Raw genomic sequence first — 12,111 nt, forward strand, 5'->3', positions numbered from 1 at the left:
TTCTTTTGAAATGTTAATACTTGTCAGCTTATGTAATGGAAACTGGGAGGATGGCCAGCTCATAATATAGAATTTCTGTAGCTATCAGTTAAAGCAAATCTGCCAGTTTTACAGTAGAATTGTGTAAGGGAGAACGAGTTTAAATGCATGTCCCCCTTAATGGGAGTAGCCAGAATACATTCCTGTTCCATAGATAAAGAATAGACCCTTTTGTATCTTCACTTTCTTGGAGTTTGTGACTCTTGAATATGTACCAGCTTTAATGGATGCCAGATCATGTGGTTAAGATAGCTGTATATCTTCATAATAAGCCTGTGCTCATTTACACTGGCTCTTCTGTTGAACCGGTCATCTTGGGTATTTGAATGTTCCCCCCCAAGTGAAGATCTACGTATCACATAGGCTGCTTACAGACATGAGAAGCAAACAGACAAAGTAGCGCTTTAGGCTGCTTGCTAAAGTTAAACCAAACCAACCAACCAACAAACAAAAAAAAACCCCGCAAAGCCTTGGCACTTTACTTCAAATTCCACGTGCTCCTGCACTGAGCCCAGAAAAGGCAGCACGTTAGTTGGACCCAGATCATCCAATGTCTGTATAGATTGGGCCCTTTTAAAGGGGCTTTTTTGGCACTTATCTAATAACTGATTGAATCAGATTTTAGATAAAAGCACCAAAAAGCCCCACTGAAGTGCCCAATCTGTACAGATGCTGGGGAGCTGGGTCAAACTAATGTGCTTCCTCTTCTGGAAAGCGCGCTTTTTCTTTTTTTTTCTTGTATGTGTCCGCTCTGCCTCCCTTCTGCCCCCCACCCCTCCATCTGTCAGTGCCCATAGAGTCTGTGCTACCAGAAGAGGGAGCAACATGTTCAACCTTCCCCCATCCCTCAACTTTTGTGCAAGGTCTTATATTCAGAGAGCTTACCTACTGTGATAGGCTCTCCCTGGCAAGGACCTCCTAGGTCAAGCTCTTACTTGACAAAATGAAAGACATTTGATAGAAAGGCTTTTTGAAAATCTCCCAGCTGTGGCAAGTTATGGGTGGTTTCCAAGAGTACTCCATGAAAAAGGCGCCTGTTAGGCTGATGAGTGTTGCATTATTATGTATCCTAGTAAAGACTTGTTGGGCTGGCTTTTAGTTTGTAGGCAGACTTGTCCCCACCCTGTGGTGTGGTTTTGCTTTGTTTGTCATTTGCTGTTTTAAGTATACACCCCTCTGTGGCCTGTACAGCTTTCCTCCATTTCTTTCTAACAGTTTTTGAATGTAGATGGTCTCCTGTTTTGCATCAGCAAATGCCAGTAGATCTTAGTTACTTTGCGTGATGCAGTTAATTGTCACTGTACCATATCACTATCACCACCTCCTTCCAACAGAAGTTCTTAAAGTAGTAGTTCTTCATCCAAAAACTCTACGCATTTTAACTTGCTTGCAATCGCAGAATTATTCAGTAATTGCCACTAATTACATTGAAATTAGTGGATCAGTTGGTATATGGCCCAGCTTTACTTTGCCCTTCTTTTATTGTAGGAGGCCCACACCCTTAAAAGTACATTTGCAGTTTTGTGTGGACAATTCTTGTTTTAGTTCATGCTTAAACTTCTGATATTTAAGCAAGATGTGGGGCATTTTTAATTTCTACTGACCATGCTTGTGACTTAGAGCTATGCACTTACAAGGCAGTCAGCCAAATAAGGGAAAAATAGCTCTTTTGCTATCAGTGTGCAAAGCAAGTATTCTGAGTGAGCATTTGAGAGAGAGAGAGAGAGAGATTTCTGGCTAACTTTGTCTTTTTTCCTTTCTCCCCTGATGATTCTCTGGTGACTTTAATATGTTTGGTTGTGCTCATGAGGCCTCTATTTGACATAGAAGTGGAAAGTACAAGGAAGGAACCCCTTATGGCCTCGCTTGCCAGACAGACAGGGTTTCCCAAATAACCATAAGCAGGGGCAGGGAGCATATATATATTTTATTGGCACATAGATCTTTTTTCAGTTGTGGTTTTAAATGGCTTTGGCTGCTGCTCTTCAGCACGTTTCTTGCACGGAGGCACCAGAAGGGGAAGTTTCCAAACTAGCTCCTCTCGCAAAGAAATAAACTGTCTTAAACAGCATTTTGTAGGCCTCTTTAACTAGCTTGATCTTGCAAGGGGATGAATATATTTTGAGTTGCATATCCCTTTTTCCATTGAGTTCATTAGAAATCAAGGACAATCAAGAACTTCTAAGTTTGCCCCAAATTTCTAGTTTTCAAAGGGTATGGACACGTGTACATTTGGAGCAGTTTCAGGAGGGCAGCCGGTGTTATGTTCTCATCGTTACATGTGGACAAGCAAGGAACAATGCAGTTGCAGTAAAACCACTCCTACTTTAACTCTGGATAAAGTAATGCTGAAGTTGGCAAAGTTTTGCTACAGTGTTGTTCCTGACTTTTTTCCACATGTATAAATTGGAACGTAACAGCTGCTGCCACTTTGAAAAGTTCCCCTTTTGAAGCGGCTCTACGTGTACATGCGTCTGTACCTAAAGTCGCAGCTGAAATAAAATATGGATTTTCCATTCATCATGTGCCCTGCTGCTTATTACTTTTGGCTGAAGTGGTTTCTCACTTCCTGATACTTATGATTGTCTTCCCCTTCCCCTGCCTCCCTCCCCCCCCTTTTTTATTCCTTTTTGCAACTTGCTGGATTTCTCCTTTCAAGGCTTTGATATTTTAAGTGAACACCCTACACAAACTTAAACCTAATCATGAGAGAGGTTAACTGGAGTGTAAGGAAAGCTTATGATAGCAAGACACATTGAGAGAATAGGGAGAAAGGAATGATCTATGCAAATGTCTTTGATATTAATGTTGTAAAGGAGCTATGCTGTTTTGCCATCCTGTTTCTATATAGCCATTTGGTAATTTTGCAGAAAGAATTGCATGCACGGGGGGTCTGTCAAGCTGGGCTATCTTCCCTCTTCGAGGGGAGCTTGCTGAGTGCCATAAACATGTCAACAGTAGCTCTGTTCACATGTGTTTTAAAGAAGCTGCCAGACATAGGGGGGAAAACGTTTGTAACGTTACAATGGTGAACCTTGCCAACATGGTTGCTAGCTAATGAATTCATAGTGCAGAAGCTACTGGTCTGATGAATGAAAGTGTCATAATATAACACGTTTCCTTTAATGTAATTTACTTCAGCAACATCTGTGAATACCCATTTTTAACTTTTTGCATAGTGGAGTTTGCACGAGGAGAAACATTATGTTTCTCAAGGGAAATGGCTATACAACCTTGGGACACTGGCTATACAAACTTGGCAGCATTCTTGTGTTTGACGGTAGTGATTATCATTCATAGAGCTTTACAGATTTCGGAGGGTTAGCGGTTTGTGTATACTGAAATGCCATTTGTCTGTTCCTGTTTATTGACTAGACTTATCTTGCAGTGTTATTTTTGTGAATAATTTTGCCTTTGGTCCTGAGGTGGATCACCAACTGAAGGAGCGATTTGCGAACATGAAGGAAGGTAATGCATTGAACTTAAACTCTTCTTTTTTTCCCCCCATTAGTTTCTCGTTTGCTATGAGAGCTGCTGCTGATTCTACTATTTGTGCCGCCCATTAGAAGTACCGAGAGGTTTTTTTGTACATAGTTTTAATGTTAGTAGGCTCTACTACATGTTATCCATTTCTGACTGGCTATCTTTAGCACGCAGCCGCTACTGTAAAAGTCAATGGGCATCATAAGAAACCACATAAAATGTATTGCATTGTTTTAAATGTTGCTGCTATTATATATGTATGCAAATCGTTTCTGTGACAGAAGGGCTTTTTCACTGCGGCATCCTTCGTAATGTTTTAAATATCTAATCTGGAATGCGTTTTTCATCTTTAATCAATTCTATTTGTATTTATCCTGTTTATGTACAAGTTTGGTAATGGCTAATGCTTTAAGAGCTTTGTTCTTTACTTAAAAATGACACCATTTAAGATAAATTGTAAAAACTCCACCTCCACCAGGATTCATACCCTAGATAAGTGCTGCTTAAACTATGATCTGTAAGTTCCTTTGTTCTGTAGAAAAAAACTTTGAGAATCAGTAAAGAATCTAGGTAAGAAAAGATCTTTGTCCTTTTGAATGTTTGTACAGACTAAAAGAAGAGTGGAGTACCATTTCCTTAGATTATTAAAACTGAAAGCTCTAAAAAACCTTTAATTGGTTTGCTTTCATGCTTCCTTCAATTAGGACAGTAAGTGAGTAATCTCATTTAATCGGCTCTATTATATCTTTTTCCAGGTGGCAGAATCGTGTCCTCAAAACCTTTTGCACCTCTGAATTTTAGAATAAATAGTCGAAACTTGAGTGGTAATGTTGGCTTTTCTCATTTCTTAGATTTGAATATTTGGCATTCAGCATCTGCTTTCTTTGTGTAAAGAAGAAAAGCGCTGAAAAGAAGTAGAAGCCTGCTATTGTGTGTTTAAAGCTAAGGCATCAAAGTGATTGGTGCCTCGAAAATATCAAAAAAGAGATGAAATGTCACGGCTCCCTTAAGACTTATATTGATGAGACCTTTCCTTTTAAAAATCTTCAGTTGGTCATCGGCTCTTCATCCCAGCTTCCTTGCTATATGTTTATCATTATGGGCCCCTTTTGTAAACCAGCTGCAGAGGAATCTGTTTCCTCTACAGCAACTCTTAAAAGAATTTAGATAAGTGGGCATAAAAAGAAATTACCTTTGCATCATGGATACAGTGGAAATTGTATTGCAGCAGTCAGTCCCACCTAGTAACTACTTCACCTGGACTATATATAATGCTGAATATACATGCCTGCAATATTCTAGGACTCATTCCAGTCCTAATGGCTTTTTTTCCCAAAGGGGGGAGGGCAGATTTCAGGGAAATGCCATCCACTTAAAGAGTTCACGACCTGATTCTGCATTTCCTTGATGTAGCAGGCAGGTGTGTGCATTTGCTCTATGCCATGGTCCCTCATGCTGCCGTCTTATCAGTATTTCCCAGAAACAATTTTACTTAGCGTTTTTGCTTTGACTTGAGGCAGCCGGTACCATCTACTACTTCCTGTTACCGCTTTGCTTTTAAAACCCGTGTGGTAAAGTGCTTTCAGGAATGAAGTGGCATAGGCAAGGATGAAATTTCCCCCTGTAAGCTCTTCTTTAAGGTGACTGCTCTTTGGGATTTTAATTTCTATTAGCAAATGATCAATAAGTGGGTCATGCAGCAAAAGGAGAAAGTTGGGACAAACTAAGAACCAGTATTAAAGTGTGGTAAACTAGTGATCAGACTTATTGAACTCATTTGCTCTAAATACCATTTGAATTCATTCGTTCTTCACTGGTTCAACATCTCTTTAAGCGGAAGTGAGTATCCATAATCTCTTCTACACAGTCACGCCATTCACTTGAGCATTTGTTGGTTATAGAAATACTTGGAATTGGTAGGTATAGGATGAGTGTAGACAGCAAAACAGTTGAAATATAGTTTAAAACGTGCTTGTCCTTAATGCACAAGCACTTATGGTGGGACTGAGCAGAGTCCTGTTATGGAACTTCTGTAGCTTTTGCCACATCCAAAGTTTTAGCTAGGATATGTGAACATTTTACATTTGCAAAGTAATTGCATCCTATGCAGACTATTGTAGTTGTGGACAGGATGGTTTTCGAGGCACAGATGGTTTTGTGTAGCTTTTTACTCCAAATTGGCTGAAGATCTTTGCAAGAAAAAGTAGAAATGTAGATGCTTTATATGCATGCTTTAGGTAAATGTGGCATGTGGAAAAAAGTAAGGACATGATTTTTAAAATAAACTTCAGTGTTTCTTCATCTTAGTTAACTAACACTGTTTAATGTAACTAAATATTTTTCTGTTTAGGGGTTAGTGTACATTTCTTATAGTTCATTCTGAAGTTCTTTTTTTCTAAAATTCACTATAGAATTGATGAAGGGCCTAGTGACAGCTGGATTGGCTGCAGTGGGGAGAAAGGAAGGGTGTTTTTTGCACAGGGCTACTTTTGCCATGTAAACATACCTAGAGAATGCTAGACCGGTTTTGCTCTTGATAAGCAGTGGGAAATGAGGTGAACTTTACCCCAATATGGATTTTTTTCTTTTTAGACATTGGCACTATAATGAGAGTTGTGGAATTATCACCACTGAAAGGGTCTGTTTCGTGGACAGGGAAACCAGTTTCCTACTACCTGCATACTATTGATCGAACCATAGTAAGTGTAAATGCTGGCTAATGGAACTCTTTTTTTAATTGAAGGCACTGTAGTAATCTCAGAGTAAGCTTATTAGGTTCTTCCTTAAGATTCCCTCTGAATTTTTATGGAAGTGCAATATGGCTCTTGTTGAAGTGGATTGCATTTTACCCACAACCAACTTACGCATTCAGCATGCAGCACATGTACAAATTGCAGTTTACCATCATTATTATGAACCTTTGACTCTTTCATAGCAGCAGGTTTTTCAGAAATGCGGTTGGGCATAGCACTGTGGTAGTCTGTATGTAAATCAGCTAGTTAAAGAGAGTTATACAGATGAAGAAACACAACTCCCTTCTGCACCGTAGTTCATTGGAGCTGTTGATGTTCCCTACTAGATTCTTTATTCTGAGTAAAGAACCAACAGAAGGAATCTGATCTTTTTTTTTTAAATGTGCTGTGTGCCTTTGCATTAAGCCCATAATTCTCTATTTGAATTCTTAAGTTGTTCTAGATTTAACATGTGTTTTCTGAATATGGTTATGCATTCATTTTTTTTCAGTTTTGTAAGAAAAACCTACATATGTGTGTGAACTCTTATTTTGCAGAAGAATGCTTTACCCTCATGATCTGAATTTTTGTAACCTAATGGTATAAACTTCTCTTTTAAGCCCAGGTAACTCTGTTGGTGCTTACGTTGTGAATGTGTATGTTAGAATGGAGATAAATGTGTTATTTTGGTGGACTACCGGACTAAAGTAGTCTCCTATTGAATATAACCTTCTGCTGAGCAGAGATATATAACACAAAGCTTTATAATAAGGATAGGCTGCACTGAGGATGATAAACCACATTGAGGCTTGGACTGAATCCCACTAGCACACATTTGCTTCTCCTCAAAAAGAATGAAATGGAAGTTGACTTTCTGATGTAGCTTATCAAAAGGGAAGTCATAAGAATATCTACAGTTTTGCCCTCCTTTTAGCAGTTAATGTTTTTGTTTTTACACATCTGTCTATTCTGATGTATAGAATGACTCTCTTATCTTTCCCTTTTCAGCTTGAAAACTATTTTTCTAGTCTCAAAAATCCAAAACTCAGGGTAAGTTGTGGGTATTTTTTTGTATAATGTGCTCAATGTGATGGAACATTCAGTATGCTGATTTTAAAAATTAACTTGATAAGTTCATCAGAAACAGATGGGGTAATGTGTTTTGAATTCTTCAAGAAAGATACCTCTAGAAAATTAATGTCATTAGAATGAAGTAACGCGAGATGGCAGTAGTGTCTTGGTAGCATATCAAAGAAATCTGTAGTAGTTAAACATCAGTGGAGATGCCGAAAGGTGTGGCAATCTTCCATTTATGTTGTCTACATAACAGATTGTTAATGCTTGTTGCACTCAAGAACCAGACTTTTAAGATGGACAATTCTTTCTTTCTTGATGATGAATCTTGATTGAGAGAAAGAAGAGGGTTTTCAGTTACTACTGTCAGTCACCTTATTAATTCTGAAATGTGACTTATAATGTTGGCCACAATTCGTTACTGCTGTGCAAGCAGCTCAGACCCCAGAGGTTTCTGAGACATTGTGCTGTGCTGAATTGGACACATCACATGACAGCTTAGAGAGAGGCTGTGAGGCTAGAATTCCAGCGTATGCATTTGGAAGGTGTCTGATATGTGGGATTTCTTGATGTAGTTTTAGGGCTTAGTCGTTGTCCTCCTAATTAACTTTTTGATGGTAGTTGGGAATTTAGGGTTTAGTGGATGCAGGGCTTATGGTTTTTTGGACTGCTGAATTCAAACTTGGGGGAGAGATTTTGACAGTGAAAGGAAAGGAAGAAAACCCACAGGGTGGTATTCAGATATATGTAGATATTCTTTTAAAAATAAACCTAGAGAAACTATTTTTATCTGGAACTGCCTTTCTCATCTCTGGTCTTCCCCCCCACCTTAATGATGAGGCAGGGCAGGGAGACTGTTTCAGAGGGGCATAAGCTATGACAGGATCTGCTGAAGTACTTGTCATCTGTGTCATAGCATCTGGCAAAGTGGGGTGCTGCCTACAAAGCTTATTCCTCTCTCAACCAGTTAGTCTCAAAGGTGCCACCCTGCCCTGTCTTCTGTGACTTCTTACTGACACGGATAGTGACCCCACTCCACCTTTTATGATGAAGGTATTGAATTACAGAATTATAAAGCCGTTAACTCCCCTGGAAAGTACAAGGATTTTTTTGGGAGCTCTGTCAAGTTTCACATCTTGGGCCTCTGACGAATGTTGAGGGGGGGAAAAAAGCACTTTACTGGAAGAAGTATTGGTTCAACCCATCTTTGCAGCATCTATATAGATTGGGCGCTTCAGTGGGACTTTTTTGCACTTTTATCTAAAGCTCATTCAATCAGCTATTAGATAAAAAATGCCAAAAGGCCCTCCTGAAGTGCCCAGTCTATACAGATGGTGGACGAGCCAGATCCCACTAATGTTATGCCTCTTCTGGCCGTGTGCTGAGCTTGAATTAAAGCACTGTTTCCGGAAGCAGTTCTTAGTGGCCAGTCAAGTAATATGCTTTTTCCGTTTCCTTTCATCTTGATTATCTTAAGGACGGACTTGGCGCGGATTAAATTAGGCAAGGTTTCTAAGACTCGATTCATGGCTTTTCCATTTCAAGTCCCTTAAAAATTCTGTAGTGATATAACGGCATATTTAATGTGAGATATAAACAGAGCCATTGATATTTAACACAGGCTTGTTTTAAAAATTCCAATATCTAACTCTCTAACTCTTTCAAGTATAGTACCTAGATTAAAGTGGCCACAGCTTTGCTAAGCAGCTGGGCCTTTTGGTGTGGATGCAACTCTGTCAGTAGAATTTTATTCTGCCATCCATTACGCCAGGTCCCACAGCGGCAGCAGCTTAGCTGCCAGAATTGCATCCACATTGGGTGTTTTGCTGGCATAGGCATGTTGGCAACTGGCATAGCTAGCATAGTACTGTTGGCAGAACTTGGTAATGTAGACTAAGCTAAACTCATTGTCTGAAGCAGAATAGGTCAGTGTTCCCTCCCTGGTACCAAAAGATGTTCTTTCCTTTAATGTGTAAGGACTGGTCAGAGTGAATGATTGTCTTTGGCTATCATAGAAGAACTAGTTGGGTAACACTGATAGGTCTGACTCTGAAAGGGAGAAATAGAGCAGCAAATGGTGAGTCATGTGGATTTTTTTTTAATACCTCCCTTGGCATTTTGTGCAGGAGGAACAAGAGGCAGCTAGACGTCGTCAGCAAAGAGAAAACAAGAGCAACACAACAACTCCGACAAAGGTGCACGAAAACAAGGTCACTTCCCTCTTACATTTTCATAGAAAAAAAAAAGGTTTTCTGTTTGCTAAGGTGCAGAGCTGTGATCTGCACTTGTCTGCATAGGGACATTAACTAGATTAGTTTTATTTCAGAGAAGTTAATCTGGAGTAGCTCTCCCTGTGGATATGCTGTTCCAGAAAACATAATTTCAGAATAATTAGTGCCCTAGTTATTCTGGGACAGTAGGGATTCTGGTCATTTTCCCTGGGTTAGCAAGCCTTTAGTCTCAAGTATGGATTCCCAGACCATGTCATAGGCCACACCAGACTTAATTTTAGTATGTGTGCTACCACCTTTCTCATTTATTATAAAGGCTGCTTCCTTTCTAATTTGCAGCTGTGTAATTTCCCTGCCTTAGATGCATAAATTATCCATGTGAAAAGTAATATCAGGATTTTAACAGAATGTAATACAGTAGTTGTAAATAAAGAGCTAGCACTAAGTGTGCAGTTTTATATGGAGAAGAGTTTGGGGAAGCCAGCTCTGCAGTGAGCTGACTGAGAAGAGAGGCTGTATAGGATCTTGAGCACGGCATATTGGGTCCCAGGACTGGTTCTAATCCCAGATACAACATTGACTGTCTTTGTCTTGGGCAAGTTACTTAAGCTCTGGGCGTGTTTACATGTGCCTCTTCTAAGTGGGCTTAACCTAAAATTGCCACTTTTAAGGTGTGTTAAGGGAGCATGTCTACATGTCTGCACCCTTAGTGCACCTTTAAAAATGGTGATTTAAGGCTACGTGAGCCTAAATTTGATACCTGCATAAAGCAGGTATCAAATTTAGGCATAGATAGCTAAGTTGCATTAGCACATGTGTAGATGCACTAATGCTCATTAACGCGGTGTGTCAATGGATAGACACCGCGTTAATATGCAGTAGTGCATCTGCACGTGCACTGATGTGACTTAGTTATCCATGCCTAAATTTAATGTGCATTAGTGCGTCCATGTGTAGACGTGCACCTAAATCGCCTTAATGCACCTTAAGCAAAGGCGCATTTAAATTTATGCACACCTAAATACACGTGTAGAGACGCCCATGGCTTCCCTCTATAAACTGGGAATGTTATTTGCTTGCCCTTCGAGAGGGGTGCTTTCAAAATTCGCTAATGTTTTGGAAAAAGAAACGGTCTAATATTATTAAAGAACTTTTGTTCTTCAAACTCTTACAGGATTCTGGTCCTGAAGAAGAAAAAGCTGGGGCAAACACTGTTAAGAAGCCATCTCCCTCCAAAGCACGCAAGAAGAAGCTGAGTAAAAAAGGAAGGAAAATGGCAGGCAGGAAACGAGGGCGTCCTAAGAAGATGAACAATACAAATATGGACCGCAAGACCAAGAAGAACCAAACTGCACTGGAGCTTCTGCATGCTCAAACTGTGTCACAGACATCCTCATCCTCTCCTCAGGGTAAGTTCAAGCCATTCATCATTGCCGTGGAGCAGCCTTTTTGCCATGGAGCATACGAGCCTGTTGTTAGTGTCCAGGAGAACGTTTTGTTTTAGCCGTAGTAAATGTTTAGAAGTGGGTTTTTTTTCAGAAACCAGACTCTTAAGCCCCTCCTTTTTATTGTTTAGTTCTCTGCACCTGAAATAAAACACATCGCTATGTCTAGCTGCTTCATGTCATTATATCACCTCCCCTCCAGGTGGGATGATGGAGCCCCAGACTGTCTGTTAATGGTAATCTAAATGTGTCCATTAGGAATTGTAGCAGAAAAGTGGAATTAAGATTATGGCCCAGTGATTTGCGCACACATCCTGAGGATTATTCCAAACATGGTCTTGTTGCCTGACGTTAACGTGGCCAAATTACTGGATCTTTTGGTGTTAAATGTGCTCCTGGCTGACAGAAATAATCTCTTCTATGTGCCAAAATTGCTGGATTTCATTATTTAAAATGTGGCCTGCATTCCCTTACTAGATGCATACAAGTCACCTCATAGTCCATATTACCAACTACCTCCGAAGGTGCAACGGCATTCATCTAACCAGCTGTTGGTGACTCCCACCCCACCTGCACTACAGAAGCTGCTAGGTAAGTTTTTTTTTTTTTTTTTTTTTTTTTTTTTTGTCCTAATGCACAGACATTGAAATGGAATCAAGGTGACTCATGTAGTTTTTTTGTCTACAGGGATGGGGCTGTTTTGCTATAATAGCAAAATTCAAGACAAACTTAAATGTTCAAGATTTTGTTTTTTTTTAAATATTGACTGATGGGTTTTAATATTTTTAATACAAAGCAGATTTTACGGTAACATATGAGCCAGGAGAACTGTATTGCTAATAGTTTCATAGTAGCTAGGGTCAGGAGGGACCTGAACAGACCATCTACCCTGACCCCCTGCCACAGGCAGGAATGAATGCTGGGTTCACAAGACCCCAGACACATGATCATCTAACCTCTTTTTGAATTTCCAAGGTAGGGGTGAGGACCACTTCCCTGGGAAGTTGGTTCCAGATTCTAGCCTCCTTAACTGTAAAATATTGCCTCCTGATCTCTAACCTAAACCTGTTCTCCATCAGCTTATTACCACTGTTCCTTGTCACCCCA

General features: G+C 39.9%; 1 protein-coding gene across 8 annotated transcripts in view; it reads left to right on the forward strand.

The window, feature by feature from the left end:
- Window positions 1-12,111, forward strand: part of DOT1L (DOT1 like histone lysine methyltransferase) — a 107,488-nt gene that overhangs the window by 57,903 nt on the left and 37,474 nt on the right. For 6 of the 8 annotated variants that reach the window (XM_019513322.1, XM_019513327.1, XM_019513321.1 and 3 more), the window contains exons 9-15: window positions 3,428-3,507; window positions 4,278-4,346; window positions 6,115-6,221; window positions 7,263-7,304; window positions 9,455-9,538; window positions 10,734-10,968; window positions 11,482-11,595. In XM_019513322.1, the coding sequence (XP_019368867.1) occupies window positions 3,428-3,507; window positions 4,278-4,346; window positions 6,115-6,221; window positions 7,263-7,304; window positions 9,455-9,538; window positions 10,734-10,968; window positions 11,482-11,595 (731 nt within the window). The remainder of the gene's footprint in view (window positions 1-3,427; window positions 3,508-4,277; window positions 4,347-6,114; window positions 6,222-7,262; window positions 7,305-9,454; window positions 9,539-10,733; window positions 10,969-11,481; window positions 11,596-12,111) is intronic. The other 2 variants (XM_019513323.1, XM_019513329.1) reach the window with 2 other exon arrangements.

Source organism: Gavialis gangeticus, unplaced genomic scaffold (genome assembly GCF_001723915.1).
Source record: "Gavialis gangeticus isolate Ggan-Ray unplaced genomic scaffold, GavGan_comp1, whole genome shotgun sequence".
Lineage (NCBI taxonomy): Eukaryota > Metazoa > Chordata > Crocodylia > Gavialidae > Gavialis > Gavialis gangeticus.